Source organism: Aedes aegypti, chromosome 1 (assembly GCF_002204515.2).
Source record: "Aedes aegypti strain LVP_AGWG chromosome 1, AaegL5.0 Primary Assembly, whole genome shotgun sequence".
NCBI classification, from domain to species: Eukaryota; Metazoa; Arthropoda; class Insecta; order Diptera; family Culicidae; genus Aedes; species Aedes aegypti.
In genome coordinates, this window is record NC_035107.1 from 270,488,853 (window position 1) to 270,507,860 (window position 19,008).

At 37.3% G+C, this 19,008-nt stretch overlaps 2 protein-coding genes across 3 annotated transcripts in view; both read right to left on the reverse strand.

Annotated features, from left to right (window-relative positions):
* Positions 1-3,986: 3,986 nt before the first annotated feature.
* On the reverse strand, positions 3,987-5,296 carry LOC5575793. The gene is made up of 2 exons (XM_001662164.2): positions 5,050-5,296; positions 3,987-4,561 (listed from the first exon to the last, which is right to left on the reverse strand). The coding sequence occupies exons 1-2, from the start codon at positions 5,053-5,055 to the stop codon at positions 4,037-4,039; spliced, it is 531 nt and encodes a 176-aa protein (XP_001662214.2). The 5' UTR covers positions 5,056-5,296; the 3' UTR covers positions 3,987-4,036.
* A 288-nt stretch (positions 5,297-5,584) lies between these two features.
* Positions 5,585-19,008, reverse strand: part of LOC5575792 (ecdysteroid-regulated 16 kDa protein) — a 41,460-nt gene continuing 28,036 nt past the window's right edge. For both annotated transcript variants that reach the window (XM_021837786.1, XM_001662165.2), the window contains exons 2-4: positions 15,076-15,186; positions 14,889-15,005; positions 5,585-5,984 (exon numbers count right to left, since the gene is read on the reverse strand). In XM_021837786.1, the coding sequence (XP_021693478.1) occupies positions 5,701-5,984; positions 14,889-15,005; positions 15,076-15,157 (483 nt within the window). In that variant the 5' untranslated portion in view covers positions 15,158-15,186 and the 3' untranslated portion in view covers positions 5,585-5,700. The remainder of the gene's footprint in view (positions 5,985-14,888; positions 15,006-15,075; positions 15,187-19,008) is intronic.

Consider the following 19,008-nt stretch of genomic DNA (forward strand, 5'->3'; position numbering starts at 1 on the left):
GATTCAAATTATCTCAAAAATATGAAATTTTTGAAATGGAATCAGTTTCCCAGGACATTTTTCACTGTTTATGAAAACTAATAATGAAAACCCGATTAGCTATTCCAGCTTTCAAACAAAGTATATTTGAAAAGAGCTATCAATAAGATCCAATCCTACAATATTTTTCAATACGCTCATTTTTCGTTCCAAAAACATGATCAAATATTGCTAGGATGAGCTGTTTGAACCATATATTTACAAATTTATAAGTTCATAAACAAAATTTCTTAAGAAAGGATTCATCGGCCATGAATGTTTGTGTTTGCATGATACATGAGAATATGAAATTCATGGTTGATGCATTGAAAAAAAAACTAATTGCTTTGAAGTTCATAATACAGAAAAAAAACTTAACACCTTTTTGACTAGTCAAATGATATGCCCAGATAGTACAGATGATTGTTACTTGAGGTCCTGTGAGGATTGTAAATTAAAGAAATTAGATTTTGTTGCCAATCGCTTAGATGAAAACAACGTTGAAGAAGTTAAGTATTGTTTTTGGATTATTTCTCCTCGTTGTGAAATTATCAACAAAGAGGAAAATGTAAATGATTTTATTGAAAACTTGAAAAATCTCACAGAGAAGTTTCTTGTGCATCAATTCAAAGTAGATAAACAAAATAAATTTATAAGAGCTAAAAAGGAATCACTAGTTGAAAACAGAAAGAATCCCTTGGAATGGAAAAGAAACAGTTTTTTTCAGCTTTGCTTAACGGTGTAATGTTTCATGAAAAATATAATCCGTTCCGACTTATACTTAATTAAAACCAATCCCATATCGTTTCTTTCAGATCTTTTAGAAAATTTGCAATTGATTTGATAAAAAAAACCTTGTTTTTCTGATGCTTCGATTGAAATATGGGTTTTCAAAGAAAAGGCTAATATGGTCATTTTTCACAAAATTGACCATAACTCAGGAACAAAAAAAAGTACATCCTAAAAGTTACTAGAATTGAAGTTTATAAAGTTTCCTTCTCAAAAATATTTTAATAAAAAATTTCCGCGAGTTCGGGCATAGATTTTCCAGCTTTTCTTTATGAATTTCCCTAACGATGGAAAATTTTGTGGAAAACTTTTTCCAGTTCATATTTTTTTTGGATTTCTGAGTAAATTTTCTTAAATTTTCATATAAAAACTTTGTTTTTACGATGCTTCGTTCTTGAGTTATGATTTTTCAAAGAAAAGTCTTATATGGCACATCTGGACATTTTTCACAAAATTGGCCATAACTCAAAAACGAAAAAAAAGTGCATTCCAAAAATTTCAGTGATTAAAGCTTATAAAATTACCTTCCCGAAAATATTTTTTTGAAAATTTTCCACGAGTTCGGGCATAATTTTTCCGGCTTTTCTTTACGAATTTTCCCAACGGTGGAAAATTTTGTGGAAAACTTTTTCCAGTTCATATTTTTTTTTGATTTTTGAGAAAATTTGCTTAAATTTTCATATAAAATTTTTGTTTCTACGATGCTTTGTTCTTGAGTTATGATTTTTCAAAGTAAGTAGTGTCAAGGGAAAACAAAAAATTTCCACCTGAGTTTTCCGGAAAAATAGGCGACCCTGAATTTTTCTCAATTTTTTTTTATTCATATATCCATGAGCCCTGCCTGTGGAAAAAGTTTCATGAAAATCTGAGACCCTTCGGCCCAATTTGTACGATAATAAAAAAAATCCCCATTTGTAGTTGAAGATGAAGGATTGTTTGCTGGATCAAGGACTCGTTGTTCAAATAGGCACCTCACGCCAAGTCACGATGATCGTCGATTCAAGATTGATTATTACTATACTTTTAATGCAGCTAAACAGTTCGTGGAAATAAATGTTTATGTGCGTTGAACAATTAAGAAGCCTTGCTCTTAGATTTGCAATCATTTAAATATCTTATTGGTATTTCATTCAATATGTTTACATTTAAATGTATGATGATCATTCAATTATCGACCGCTTTTGGAAACAGACAATTCATTTCATGATTGGATAATTTTCATTCAGTGTGATTTGTAAACAGATGATTTTCATGCAGATGAAAATCATCTTGAATGTGTCTGAAAATAGGAATGGGGCTCGGATGAGGCAAAAACCATTCAATGTATGGCGGGAGATTTCGTTCAGTGTAGTGTAAGATGAAGTTAACATCAAAAGAAGAAAGAGCGAAAAAGTAGAAATTGGTCTGCTTTTATACGCGCTTACTTTGAAGTACTCTTTAAATGAGTTCCATGTACCCATTTTCATAATCAGTATGGGAATGTCAGAGAAAGGGTATTTGTTAATGACATAAAAAAGGGTACTTTAGCTCCATTTCGAAGTTTCCCGTCTCGTGGAAATAATGGGTAAATTGTATACATGCTAGTTTGATATCATCAAATCCGCCATTGTTCGAATTGTTCCGTTGCCACCCGGCATTACTGAAAAACAAATTGTGCAAAGTGGAATTCACGCGTTATTTCAAACTTATTCAGTGACCATTTTGGTGCTGATAGTTTTGTTTCTAACGATGCTTTTCTGACACGTAAGTTATGCGACGATTTTCTCTTGAATGACATTTTTACAAATTGCTTTTTTGGTGCAGATACTTCGACATCTGTGTCAATTCACCCAAACTGTTCGGGCCGGCTCCGAGGAGGATTTTTTCAAGCAGTTAAAGTGATCGAGATTCTTCATTTCCAAGTGCCGTATGTTTGGTAACTTCCGACAAAAGGTACAAAATAATGATATAATTTCTTAAATTTGTAGATTAAAATAATAAAAATGAACAATAAATGTAAGCTTCATTTATGAAGTTTTTGGATGGTCTTTTGATATATTTCTCTAATTTTTTATTTCTGGATCCCTAACCTCAATCAAAAATCAAAAGTTTTCTTGATTTGAGTAAAATGTTGTATAAATTTCCGACCGATTGGTGGGAAAATATTGAAAATCTACCGATAAATGGCTGAGTTATTAGTATTTAAAATCTTACATAATTTCGTGACGGTTGCAATATTTTAGATTTTCAATTGACACCCAGTATATAGCCGTAAGACGTAGTTAACGTCAAAAACAACATAATGAATAAAAAGTAAACCTGTACTCCATGTACAAAACTTGACTGACTCAATATGATGGCACCTTTGAAAACGAACCATTCATAGATTCTGAAAATTGCGAAACATGCAACATTAATTCACAACAAGTATCTAAAGGAAATGTCGACTCTTATTATATATTGAACAATTCAAGGATTTTGTGTTGTAAAACTAAACCAAGTGTAAGGCTCGTTGCGTTTAAATATAATGCAAAACATGAAACATGGTTTATTTCGACAATAACGGACTAACAACTTATAATTGAACAAATATATAAACGCTGTCAAGAAAAATATGTGAACCATCATCGGTTGATCATGCATTATCGACTGAGTAACAAGGAGTCAAATAATAATGTAAAAATGCGTGTTGCGAACACCATTTAAGACGAACTTAAGAACAGGTCCTTTCAATACCTGATAAATAATGCACTCTCGGCTTCGCATTGCATATACAATAGAAAGCGTTGGATAGGCATCTTACTATCCCGAAAGAGGTGCGCTTTGCGAAAGAGGACCACGTAATTATTGAGCTGAAATCGAATTTAAGTTAACTTCTGCGTCCATGAGTCCTCTCGTGGTATAGGGGTAACGCGCCCTAGTGAACATGGAGCCGTGAGTTCGATTATCACCGAGAAGATGTGTAACTTCTTCGCAAATTTCACTTCAATTTCACATCTATTTAATCCAATTGCAAAGTATATGTAATGTTTAGTTTTTTTGGTAGTTATTAAAACTTCCACTTGGATGATTAGCCGTAAACCACGAATCATAAATAAAAACTGTTCTAGGAATCGCTTAGAGCTAAGCAGGAGCCGTTGAAAGCACATTGACAATACTTGGTGTTAACCCTTCTGGATGGTTTCGGATACTACTGCAAATTGTATCCAATGGGTGAAATCCAGTTTTGCGAACCCAATTTAAAATATGTTTATTTTCTATTGTGCTGAAATTGACCGATCACTGGTTGAACTCTAAAATACAGTGCATGGATCATCCGTACTACTCCGTTGTTTGCCAAACAGAAATCCATCCTGTACAGCCCTGGTTTGCTAACCCAGGGTAGAACACCTTTTTCCAAAGCAACCCACCGCAAATAGTATTCCCCTTTGGGAAATGGGCACATCCAACGCCCTTGCTGCGGTTCCGGATAGTTCACAGCATAGCGGTTGCGATTCCACCAAGCACGATAATGCTCACTGTTCAGGTGGTCACAAACCCGGATCGACCGATTCGGGGTCTGAATTGGATAGAACGTCGCATCGGTTGCCACTGGGGATTGGTACCACAAGCGCACAAATTGGCTCCAGTTGTTGTCCAAATCCTGGAACAGTTCCCATGATCCGTTCAGAAATGGCATTGCATCGTTACCGCCAATTAGGCGCAGGTTGGTGAAGTTCGCCACATCAGCGCCGGAAATTTGTTGAATCCTCTCAAAGGTTACACGACTGGTGGACTGGGGACCGAAAATGTGGTAACGAAGAAAAATACTGAATACGGTTATGAACACGGGTAGGAGATTCATTATGAACTGTTTTGATTGCATGAACGAGTTCTAGTCAGCTACTGGGCGGATGTAATTCACCGACCGTGATGTTATCTTGTAACTCTTAATTATGGCGTGTGGAGTTGCGATCATGGTAACCCATTAACACCCAAGGTATCGTAGAACTGTACTTAAGTCCCGAAATTGTTACCATTTTTTTAACTACTTTAAAGTAAATATAGCCTCAGTAAAAAAAATCTATCACGCGATTCCACAAAAAATCAAAAAAGTGTGTCGTTGATATCTAGCAGCTTCAATAAGTTAATTTTGCATTTTATTAAGGCAATATCATGCTAATTGATCCCTTAAAACTTAAAACTGTGGAGATACAGAGGTACACTCTGTCTGTAGTAACAATGGTTGTCTAACTACAGTGGTTTGTACATTTAACATCATACCTCCATAGTATTAATAGCAGTGGTGGAAAAGTTCGCATCACGAAGCAGCTCACGAGTGTATACCAACACGTAACAAACATCACCGACTCGCAAACTGGCTAGGTGTGAGTAAGTCCGCACCCGTCTGCTCGGGAGAACATGTAGTAAGAAGTAGCAACAAACTCGGGATCGTTTACTCGCGAGTAACCGAGCAAAGTGTGATTTATTATGGTTTTGACAGACAAATTAATTGTATAACCATCAAATCGACAGTAAACAACTAGTTTGTAGTCAAAAACCCTTGGAAACCATAAATCTCGGAGGGGAAGCAGCTTTTTTCTAAAAGCACAATATGACTCTGAGCAGCTCTGAACTCGTTCGCGAATCACTTTTAGCTTCGGTTACTCGCGAGCACGACAGATGTGAGTAAACCAGCACTCTGCCGCTCGGGAGCGTTTGGTTTTATTTTTGTTCCAGTTCAGCAGAACTGTTCGCTACTTTCCATCACTGATTAATAGGAAGCTGGGCGTTATCTGGTTAAATAATTTCACCTCCATTTAAACTTACGTAATATTTATTGAATTATAATACGGCATCATTCGTCACATTTTCACAGTACAAAAATCTACTCAAAAATGTCCACAACACAACAATCAGGTCTCCCCCGCGGATTTAAACAATCTTGGCCGGCACCTCGAAGCAGGTGACGGACTTGGAACCCCGACCCTGCAGTTCCCAGTGCACTGTCAGGCTCATCTTGGGGTAGATTTCCAGCACCGGGAACGATCGCTTGTACACGACGGGAACTCCGGCCTTCAGCGGGCAGCCCAGCTTGGTTTCGCCGTCCTCGGCGAAGATGTAGTCGCAGGCGCTGGTACCATCGACGCCAATGAACGGCAGTGGCAGCGAGAGCACCTGGGCGAACACGGTCGTCGTCAGCGATTTGATGTCCTCCGCTGTTGAGATAGAAAAATCAATTGTTTAGAAATGGGATTTGATTCGTAATGCATGGTAACGGGTAGATAAACAATAAAGAAAGAATTCTATACAGATTGAAACAGAAATCTCTAGTTTTCACATACAAACTTTAAATGTACATCATAGTAGCAGCGCTCATTTATATCAAGCTGTTATACACTAAGTAGATAAATGGAATTCTCTCACCAAATTTGTGTTGCACGCTTTCATTCCAACAGCGTCGTCCACCAAATCCAAATTCCAAATCTCACAATTAGTGGGTCAGTAACTCTCAGATTTTCAGATGGTTCCGGGTCATTTGGCCGAATGCCATTTGGCCGAATGCCGTTTGGCCGAACGCCATTTGGCCGAAAGGGTCATTTGACCGAACGCCATTTGGCCGAATGCCGTTTGGCCGAAATTGAAAACAACAGTGAACTACAGTTAGCATGGATTTATGGTGAATTCCAATGAACTTATTCAGCTTATTCATAAAAAAGATAAATCATCATTGATATACATAAGCTTTTTAGTTTAGTTGAAGAAACAGTCAGTGCTGAATGATCCTAAATGTAAGCAGTTGTTCATTTCGATGCCAGCGGTAATAGCCACCAGCAGATGTTTTAGCATCGCGTCTGTAGTTAGCGTTTGACAGTAACTAAAACGGTTTAAAACTTATTCGTTCTTCTGCTGGATCGGCTTGCTTTGATCTCTCGAACCATACTAAGTAATATATGTCATAATTCTGGCATCAACAATTCTTGGCTTCTTCTTTTCAAAACGGAGAAAGAGTGTGCTTCATTGACGTAAGTGTTCGTCGAGTCGTTAATTGCTATACTCAAGCAACGGTGCAGTGTTCAGTTGTCATGTTGTAATCTTAATCTTGGAGGAGAATAACATCTCACCTAAGTTAACCCTTGAGCTAAAAAAATATGTTTTGAATTAAACTTATTATAACCTTTAATTCCAATAACTATGAAAAATATTTCTCTCTTGAAAGAAAAGCCTATGATCAAAAGAAGGAAAAATCTCTTATGAAAATTTAAGCAAGTGTAATGCATATAATCATTTCATCAGTACAACTACAAAGAACTACCGTAATCCGGGGTATCATTGATCAGCGGGGTAACATTGATCGGAATGACCCATCTCATAAAAAGTTCACATTATCATTTATTGATGGAACATTTCCAAATCATGAATGGTGCTTCTCTTTCTTATATTCATCAGTTGATAAAAGTGAAGATTTTTGTGAAAATTGCGTTTACCTTAAGCGTAAATTTGGCGACTTTTCGAAACAAAGATTTCAATGGTTAAGGATGACACTACCAAACATTCATGTCTCACATAAGTTCTGTAAATGATATGAGCGAGGATAATGCGGTTCTTACTAAAAACGGCATCGCCGAAAACGATTCCGTTGTCAAAACTTTCATAACAATGTTCAATTAAGTAACATTACCGAATTACTGTTAAGAATGTAACTTTCCCTTAGGAAATTGCCTACCTTTAGGCGTATTCCGTGATTCGAGATGTTTTTAATTTTAAAATAACTTAAAAAGTAAATTACTTGTAAGCATTTGCCCTTCATATTCGGCTTCAGGGGCCATGATTTTAGTAGGTAACGACATTTTCAATATTACCGAACGTTGTTTACATAGGTAATCAATGTTACCCCATATCAGCAAAGTAAAAAAATCAGCTAAAACATTTTTTTAACATGCTTAAAGCTTTCAAAAAACAAATTAAGTATATAGTCACGAGTTATGGGTGGCAGTACTTGTTTTAAAAATATAAAATTTGCAACTATTGCATTTTCGAACCAAATATTTAAGAAACATTCAAAAAAATGATCAATGTTACCCCGGATTACGGTACCGATTATTTAAAGAAGGAAAAAATCCCAATTAAAATATAAGCTAAACTATTACCGATAGTAATGAAACCAGTATAACTCGAATAAATAGCCTTTGTTTAAAAGAAGGAAAAATTTCTGATGAAATTATTAAAAACACTTGAAACCTTATTACACCGTTGGTAATCCAGTGGCATTTCAATCATCACCTCAAAGTCTTGACGCGAATTGTGTTGTTCACAGCTTCGTCCTGAATTAAAGGTTCGATGTTATAATTCTCTTGGAGCTCATATAGTGGCAAACATGACGTTCTCTCACATCATAAAAATCGACTTATTAATTAGCTTATCAGTTATTGGGTCACACTTATGAATCCTATATATCAGCGTTGTAGCAAATTTTGTTGTTCATGATTCGGCCAAACGGCATTCGGCCAAATGACCCTTTCGGCCAAATGGCATTCGGCCTAATGGCGTTCGGCCAAATGGCCGGACACCTTTTCAGATTCATCTGCTACTTGACAAATATCTTCTAAATCTTCACCAATACAACATAAAATCTTCAAACAGTAGCTTCATTTAAAAATCACTATTTTTTCACAATTTTATCGAATTTATTTGGTTCATGTTTGCATCTATCACTCATTTTTCACCGGGTTTTTGAAAATCCTGGAATATTTGCACTAGGTTCTTATGATCCTTACTTGAACATTTATAGTATTTGTAGTTGCTTTCCGAAAATCATAATATTTTTCAGCCAAAATATTAATGCAACGACGAAATAAAAGTATACGGACGCGAAAAAAATGACAGTCAAATTTTTTGAAACATCCACTCGCGTCAGTGTTTGGATTTTGATCCGAATAAGCCGATTGGGCCCATATCGGAGAGTGTAACAGTTCGCGAACCATAACAGTTCGTGGCACATCACAATCGCAATGAAAACATCCACTTTCTCGTTTGTTTTGTCATGGCTCGTTATCTTCCACGAACGAAAACTGTCATGCGTGTTGTATGAATGCAGGCGGATAAATGGAATAAAATTATGGCTCGTGTGTCAATGATCGTTAAATTTTCCAAAGCCTGACTCGCGTTCACAGATTGCTTAAATCTCATATAAATCAGCGTACAAGCTAAAAAACTTTCATGTTGACTGATATCGATCAATATTGCGTTTTCAACAGTCAATATCTCAAACCAAACTTACTTTGACATTTTCGAAAACGGCAATGGATTCAGGGACCTCAAATTAAGAAAGAGAAGTTCTGCTGTTTAATGTATCGCTAAAATTTCTGTTAGAATTTTTTGTGGGATCCTGTATAAATACAAAATAAATTCCTAGCAAATTTGATCCAAGAGGAATATTGAATTTTGGAAAATGTGAAATTAAGACAAAATATTCGGAGAAGCATCTAAACAAATTTATAGATTGCTTTCCACAAAATCTTAAAAAAACAATATACAGGCCAGGGCCCCTAAAATTTTGGATAATAATAAATATAAAAAAATGCGTGATTCCAACGAGCAGAAAAATCTTCTGAATTAAATTGACAAAAAACTCTTCAGCTCTTCAGTAGCTACGTTCTTTTATTTTGTAGGTACAACACAATCGGGAAAACTTCGCTTGTCGTACACATCATCAGCATGGTGGTTCTGATGTTGTGAATCGCTTGACAATCGAAAGATTAACCATCCGGCTGGTGCTCGATTCGTTACCAATAGAACCAGCTTGTTGTTGTGTGTGATAAGCTTTAAAATATAAAAATACCGTGCTATAAAAAAGCGTTGGAGATTTGGTTCATGGACACAGAAGTCAATTGTGAAAAATAATGGAATCGTTCCTGGTGGGCTTCGATCCCACGATTTCCAATATCCTAGACTGGGCGCGTTATCCAGCAACGCCACAGAACGGATAACAATTCTGCAGCGCCGTCGGCCAACCTCATTTTGGACTTTGGTCCAATCATTCTTTTATTCCAGCAATTCGTGATCAAACGTCAACATCCCACCGCAAAATCGCTAGTGTTTGGAGGTGATTTTAACCTCCAACTTGCCAAATAACCTCCAAATAATCACCTCCAAGTTAGTTCTAATAGCCTCCGTTGTATGAAATATGGTGGCGCGTCGATCGTCGCAAGTTTATCGTTAAACAGTCAATAGATTCTTTCTTAGATTTTGCTTCATTTTAAATTTTCCAAAAAATCATTATGTTTTATATTTCTTAGAAATTACACAAATTATTTGAATAATTTCAAACAGATTTGTAGTAAAATTTTTGAAGGGTCTCTTCGATATTTCTTGAAAAATTTAATACAATCTAATTCCTCAAGGAATATCGAAGGGTGGCTTCAAAACTGTTGCCACAAACCTCTTAGAAATTATTCAAATAATATTGTGAGATTTGTTCATACTTTCAACGTGAATTACTCCTGGAGAATAGAACCACAAAATGATTCTGGATTTAATAGCATAGCATAGCATAGCATAGACTGACTGTACATGTCAATGGTTGCTACTCCGTGATTGATCAGAACTGGTAATAATTGCACTGCGATCCAAATGAATAAGGGATGGGAGTTTCCGCTTACTCTCGGAGTGCAATTTTAGCAGATCTAATATTATTGATCAATAACGGCGCCGGCCAAGTCCTTACAGTCAGTTGGGATAGGGAAGGAATGTTAGGGTGTAATGATTGTTGCTTCTAGAGACCGAGAATACCTCTGCATCTCCACAATCACCACGGGAAGGGTGTTTATTAGTGGAAAAGGAAAAGATCTGGGAGTCACCTTTGGTCGGTGATGCGATCCATGGATAAGGAGGAAAAATACGATTTATACTTTAAGCTAGTTTTTAGTTTTGTCTCAAAAAGTTTTTGGTAGAAGATTTAAAATAAACGTTAACATCTATAATGTCGAACCATTCAAAAGAAGTTTTTATTAATGGCGAAAAGAGAAAAATATATGCGTTTATTTTAAATTATATGAAACAGGAATAATGCCGACACTTGTAGTGACGAACCATACATAGTTTGTTTGAAAATTACATAAAAGTATTATTGAACATTTATGCCTCAAGAAGAAAAGTCTTTGGTAGAAGTTTTAAAATAAACGTCGACATTCATAATGTCGAACAATTCAAAAAATATTTTAAGTAATATCAAAAATTTTATTTGTTTATTAGAATTGTATAAAACAGGCATAATGCCGACACTTGTAGTGACGAACCATACAAAGTTTGATTGAATATTACAAAAAAAGTAACGCTTTCATGAAAAAATGTGTTATCAAAAGCATGAAACGAGCTCACCAGTTGGTAATCCATCCTCGACTGAACACGAATATCTTTTCGCACTCACACAGCGCGGACAGCAAAACTTCTCGGCGCCCCGAAAACAAACCGTCTTGCTTGGGCTTCCCAAAACACTGCCCAGCACAACACGCGAAACAAAAACCAAACTCCCGGTGTCCCGAAAACGAAGCGTCTTGTGTGGGCTTTCCAAAACACTGCCCAGCAAAACGAAAACCAAACTCCCGGCGTCCCGAAAACGAATCGTCTTGTTTGGGCTTTACAAAACACTGCCCAGCAAAATCCGCGAAATGAAAACCAAACTCCCGGCGTCCCGAAAACGAACCGTCTTGTTTGGGCTATACAAAACACTGCCCAGCAAAACCCGCGAAACGAAAACCAAACTCCCGGCGTCCCGAAAACGAATCGTCTTGTTTGGGCTTTACAAAACACTGCCCAGCAAAATCCGCGAAATGAAAACCAAACTCCCGGCGTCCCGAAAACGAACCGTCTTGTTTGGGCTATACAAAACACTGCCCAGCAAAACCCGCGAAACGAAAACCAAACTCCCGGCGTCCCGAAAACGAAGCTTCTTGTTTGGGCTTTCCAAAACACTGCCCAGCAAAACCCGCGAAACGAAAACCAAACTCCCGGCGTCCCGAAAACGAACCGTCTTGTTTGGGCTTTCCAAAACACTGCCCCACAAAATGATTCTGGATTTAATAAAACAAAAACTTGAAGTTCAAAGATTTCCCTCCCAAAAAACGAAATTTTTCGTTGAAAGTTTTTCTGGAAGTTGCTTTAAAAAAATTTCACAAAAAATTAACTACACGTTCCATCGCTAAGATCATCAAAATTCCTTAAAACAATTTTCAAAAAACCCTGAATTATACAAGAATTATCTACAAAAAGTGTTTTTGGAACGAAACTCTTGCCTTCAAAACATTTCTTTACAAATAGTTTAATCAATAATTGGCAGAATCTATATTCTGGTGTTGAATTCTTGTGTCATTCCGGGGAGGAATGCCTTGAGCCTTTCTGTCAGAATTCTGGAGAATCTAGAAGTCAAGCAAGGAATTATGCTAGATTCCAAGGATAATTCTTAAAGAAGAATCAGAATTTTATGATTAAAACTCGAGTATTCCGACAGGATTTTAGTTCTTTGAGCAGAAATTATCCAACAAATTGCTTTAGAAGTTCTTTAGACAGTTTTTCGTGTGTTACAATAGAAATCCGATTTAAATTTGATATGGCGATTCGTAGATTAATTTGCAAATAAATCTCAAAACAATATTGCAATTTCCCAGCCTAGTTCTTGAACCAAACATGGAGAGTGGAATGATGCCTAGATGTTATTTATAGAAGAATCCTGATATTGAAACCCTGCATAATTCAGTGTCTTGATAATTTTTCGTGAAGTTCAAGAAAGATCAGCAAAATACTTCAGTAAATCCGTTCAAAATTTATTTAAAAAAATTCCAGAAGCATCGTTAGTACTGTTTATAGAAAAAAAATCTTTGAGAAGTACTTTAAGAATGATTCCCGGGACTACATTCCAGAGGAAAAATAATACAATGCTTCGAAGGAATCCCTGAGAAAATTACTAACTTGCCTGAGGAAATTATTATTTTTTAAAAGTATTTTCGCAGAAGAGTTTTTTTTTAACATAACGTGTTCTGCTAGAAAATTTATGAGTATATCCAATTTTTTTTAGAAAACATGTGTAAAGAAATTTCAAAATATAATTTTTGAGAGAATTTTGAAGAAATGCGGAGAGCTACATCACATTAGCAATACACGCATAGAAATAGATAGAGAAATATAATCAACAAAAATAAGGTCAAACTCTACAAACTTGTTTGTCATCTCAAGGCTAACATAAAATGTTAAAATCATGTTTGTTGAATTGAACGATAATTGTTCTGGCAACACTGGCAGTATTCCTGCCGCATCGGCCACAATACATATTGAAGTCAAAACAAGGAACAAAGGTTGACAGAAGATAAGAAATCAATGTTAAAGGGTCGAAATCAGTGGAAGTTTATTAGAAAAGCGATTGAAATTTATCGGTTTGGTTTATTGAAGCTTAGATAAAGATAGAATAATTAAAGAGTCAATAGTAGAAAGCGTTAAGTCCGTTGGTCGTGCGATTAATATCTGGAAATTACATACAATTAGCAATCGTGAAAGGCACAATCAATCCTCGACACACTCAGACGAAAGAAGGGTCACAGTGGCACCAAACGTAGCAGAGAGGCATTAAATTGAAATTGATTGGAAGAATTGTAGGAATATTAGAAAAGTTGGGATTCGAAGCTCAAGAAGAAAGGGTCAGGACAGGAGAAGAGCAAACTAAAACTCTTTGATCACCCTTCAATAAAGTTCGATTTACAAAGATCGTTTGCACCATTTGATCCAAACAACCATATTGTTAGTTGGATAAACCTAGATTGTTGAAATGACCAAATGAGATTGTTGTTTTAACAATCAGGACGGGTTGAACTCAACAAACAGTTTGGTTGATTGAACCTGGGGAATTTACTGTGCGTGTGTGATAGAGATTCTTTGAGAAATTTTCGTGTAAGATCAGAAAGCCTAAAGAAACTTCAGATGAAACCTGTTGAATAATTCCGAGAATGGTTTTTCGTGGGAATTCCAACAGATAGTACGGAAATGATTCATGAAGAAATTCCCGTGGAGATTCTTGAAGAAATTTCTGAAGACACGTTGTTTGTTTGTTTGTTTATTATCGACACTTTACACCAGTGTGGTGCATTCGCTGAAGACACATGGTTGAATACCTAAAAAGTTCGTGAAAGATTCACTAGATACATTCCTCTTCAAGGATTTTTTGGCTGGATTAGAATGAATATTTTTCAGGCTTTAGAAAATTTAAAGATCATTGACACACGAGCCATAATTTAATCCCGTTTTTCCGCCTACATTCATACAACACGCATGACATTTATCGTTCGTGGAAGACAACGAGCCATGAACGAAAACAAGAAAGACACACACCACCCACTGTTTGGTGCCGATTACTGTATGTCACCACTTGTAACATTCGCTGACACACTCTCATTCGTATCAAGAAACAGAGGCGAGTATTTTCCATTTTCTGTGCGATGTTTACAACCAAAGAGGTGTTTGATGATCTAACAGATTATAATTAGGTTGTTAAAGGCTGCATTACCAGAAAATATGAAAGTTATCAGCAGTTTTTGCAAAACATAAATCACGATACTGTTGACAATCCAATGACATTATTATTTATCATGCACTTCTGAACGAACTTTTGAATCGATTCCGTAGGAATCCCTCCATGAACAGGACAAAAAAGTTGCCTAACTTGAAAAGTTCACAAAATCTGGATTCAAAACACAAAACATTCACAGTTTTTTTTGGAATTCTAATATGCAATTAGTGTTTGTATGACAGTTTCGTTCTACCATATCTCATAAAACATGTAAAAAATATCTGGTGGAACTTTTTCAGATATATCAGGATGAATTTGCTGAGGAATTTTCAGAAAAAAATGTCTGCATGAGGTTTTCCAATAAACTTATTGAATCATAGGCTCCTCTCACAGAATTTGTTCTAGGATGTATTTCGAAAAGAACTTTTATTTCTCTGAACGTAAGTCACGCCATTTCGAATTCTCAAAGCAATACATATGTTTTTAAAATATACTTGTTTGCGAACTTATTCGTCTTTGACTCCATATAAACTGCCTAAGGTTTATGAGATCAATAATTTGTACTTACATGGTGTGAATTTCTGGTTGATGGAGACATTGGTTTTGCGCTTCAGCTTACACGGACCCTTGACGCAGTTGCTGATGTCGATCGTGTTCTCGCTGATTGGGACCATGGATTTTGTAGCTTCAAAGAAAAAATAAAACGCGCCATTCAAATACAATTGATACAAAATTCAAATTCCAAGAATACTTACACGGGCAGGCCTTAACCTCAGTCGCTTCGGCGTACAAGAATACGCAGCTCAGAGCCAGGACAGCAACCAAAAGCGATTTCATTTCGATGGACTCTTCTCTAGATCAGAGCTCTGGAAAGATGAGGAAAAATATACCATCAGACTCGAGTACAACTGATGCCCATCCGGTGTGGCGGTATGCCTTTAAATACCGGTTCATTGGAGAACAAAAATTAGGAATTCAGAAACTTTTCGAGAGGCATCTTCGCAACGCGGGTGGTAAGCTCTGGCAGGTATGATTGGTAGGTGGAAGACAGAACGGCTTCAGGGGTGGAGAAATATCTCATAACGAAGATATGTGCGCGACTAGCATGACTTGCGTGCCATGCGGCTTTGAAATTTGGTTATCACTGGGTTCGCTCATGGGCGGAGTTAGGAGAGAACTGTAACGCTCAAATTATTCATAAAAACTTCTGACATGGATCGCTAATAGGCCATCAAATACATGATAAAACGATTTTTTTTTCATGAAGTTCTGAGTTCTTCCTTCACCTATGACCTTATTCCATGTTATTGATGAGTTCGACAAACAATCTCGTAAAAGCGAATCCCATTCATCAAGTATTTACCTAAGGCAAACAAACGAAAATCGAGTAACAAATCACTCAAATCCCATTCAAATATTGGGCAGAGGAGTAGGTAAAGCAACACTTGAAAACCGGTTTCCAATTCTCACATTGTCGTCATTTTGCCAATGAAGAACGGATTTTAGCCTTCTGAGATCGGCCAAGTTAATCAGCAGCAGAACCGTTCCGTTGAAATTGGCTCCCAAGTATCGGCCGCCACTTGAAGTCGCCGTTCGTCACTTATGTATGATGCAACCTTGTTGCATTTCATCATTTGCAGCCACTACTGCGCACACAGTGGCGCATGGCCGTACAAAATCTCAATAATAATCAAACTGAAATTCTTAAATTTGCTTATTTACCTTTTTACAGATTGCTATACTATTGAGTGACGTTTTCTCAAAATTTTTGATTTCTAGTGTTTGAGATTTTTGGCATTTATTTATTTATTTATGCCAACAGGTAAAATATTTACCCCAATGACTAGTTTAGCACGACATTAAAAGTAAAATAATAAAATTACGAACAGGAGAAAAAAAAATTAACACAAAATTCTACGGAAGTTACACTTATTTGCTACGCGGGACATATTGAAGTCAAAGACACGGTAACATTGATTGAAAACACGGCACATGCTACGCATAGGTTCATGCAATCCGTAGTTCGTCCTGGCTGGAGAAATGGTCAAAAACGAGTGCGAGCGTAGGTTGCGGCTGGGTATGTTGATATTCACCATTATCTTGAAGTTAGGACAAGGCAGCTAAGGTAGATTGCTTTATGCTCACCTACGATTGAAAACTTTTTTCTCTGTTGTACAAAACAATATGTTTGCGTTGATTGCACTTGTTGAATACGTCAATATCATAGAACATGATTTAGGAAACCATTCAATTCATAGGGTAAATAAAATTGCTCACCTAGTTTTTGTAGCTTATCTTACACAGTTTTTTCTCTGCTTTCTGATGTTGATCTCAGGATTAAAAATCCGTGGTGCACTAATAGTGCAAACAAAAAACGGTTTTTCTAACAAAATTCAGGATAGCGACCAAATTGAAAATGGCCGCCAATATTTTTTTAGCTTCAAATGAAAGGTATATCCTTTCTCTATACGATGCCATCAAGTTTGCTATGTGTTCCAAGGGAAATATGAGACATGTTACGCGAAGAAATATCTATAATTTATAAAAAATGAGGTTTTTCGCAAACTGTTTAGCAAGCTGGCGTACGAGGGGTCCACCAATTTAAGAAAACCCAAAGGACCACGCTTTTGTTTTAGCTTATACTAGTGATCAGTGACATCAAATTGAAATTTTAACGATGTGTGCCGACGGCGGCCTGGTTTTAACGAGAATTGCAGTTGCAGAAACAGTTTTTCCTGAAGTTTTATTAGGCTTTCAGATCTCACCAGGAAATTTCTCAAAAAATTCTATCTATCAGCTTGTTATAAAAATCTCTGCCAGATAATGTCTTAAAAATTCATTTCAAAATTTCTCCAGCTAGGCCCTCTACGTACTTACTCTACATACATACTTCAAGTGTGTTTACAATTTCTTAGAATTCCTGAGAATTTGTCGAAGAAATAGTATTAGAAATTCATTGAATCTCATAAGAATTGTTTCGAAGATCGAAGGGTACATAAGAAAAGATTGAGATTCTTCCTTAAGTCTTCTGATTTCTTCATCTCGGAATTTCTCTGTAGGATGCTTGAAAAATTTTCAGCAAAAATTATCCAGTCCAGCTCCAGAAGGAATCGATGAACTGATAATATTTTCCAACAGTTTTCATAAACAATTACACATGATCCAATTGGGAAAGTGTTCTAATCGATTTCTCCAAGAAGTTTTCCGCATTTACTTTTTTCAAAGAGAATTCTTTAAGTGCTTGCTCAAGAGTTAAGATTCCGTTAAAATTGATTATATATTCTTCCTTCGCATTCCTCCAAAACGATTAAAAAAAATATTTTTTTTTTGTGAAAAACGTTCAGCTATTCTTTCAAACATTTCCACGAAAATACTCAAAAACTTTCCGAGAAATTTATTCAGAATTATTGTTTCTCCTGGAATTTCGTCCTACTATTCATCAGTAAAATCCACCAGAGATTCATCAAAGTGTTTTGAACATTTTTTGATATAAACAGCACTATCGATTGGCTGGGTAAATGGCTGGGCATGGCGTACCATTGGTACCTCGCGTACCTGCAGGAATAAAATAGACCCCTTTGTGCGGTCCTTAGCCTCTTGCCCAGCAACTCCTATCCCTACCTCCTCGTGGTACTGGCCGGGGTACGAGTAACCTTGGGGAAGATCGGGTAACCAACCCCCGGTGGGAACTTTGGTCGTATGCTGACAGGGAAGGGGGGGTTTGCTTTTGCAAACCTGGAGCGTCTGTACTCCACGTTAGGAGCGGCTCACAACAGCGTCTGTTCCCCATGTCAGGGGCGGCTGATCATCGTCCGAGTGCCAGAGAAGGACTCTAAGCTAAACTGCGCACTATGGCCCTCCGAACATTTAGGGGGAATGGTCCTACGGAAATCTAGGGGGTTGGTGTCAGGCCCTGCGAGCCAGCCGTAAAAACACATCAGCACAGGAACGTCAACGAGAGAATACGGACCGGAACAATCGGCAAAGACCACAGCGACGAAAATGGACTAGCGATTGGAAACTCGGTACGTGGAACTGCAAATCTCTCAACTTCATTGGAAGTACTCGCATACTCTCCGATGTACTGAAGACCCGCGGTTTCGACATCGTAGCGCTGCAGGAGGTGTGCTGGACAGGAGCATTGGTGCGAACGTTTAGAGGTAATCATACCATCTACCAGAGCTGCGGCAACACACGCGAGCTGGGAACAGCTTTTATAGTGATGGGTGATATGCAGAGGCGCGTGATCGGGTGGTGGCCGATCAATGAACGAATGTGCAAGTTAAGAATCAAAGGCCGATTCTTTAACTTTAGCATAATCAACGTACATAGCCCACACTCCGGAAGCACTGATGATGACAAGGACGCATTTTACGCGCAGCTCGAACGCGAGTACGACCGCTGCCCAAGCCACGACGTCAAGATCATCATAGGAGATTTGAACGCTCAGGTTGGCCAGGAGGAGGAGTTCAGACCGACGATTGGAAAGTTCAGCGCCCACCGGCTGACGAACGAGAACGGCCTACGACTGATAGATTTTGCCGCCTCCAAGAACATGGCCATTCGTAGCACCTATTTCCAGCACAGCCTCCCGTATCGGTACACCTGGAGATCACCTCAGCAGACAGAATCGCAAATCGACCACGTTTTGATCGGTGGACGGCACTTCTCCGACATAACCGACGTCA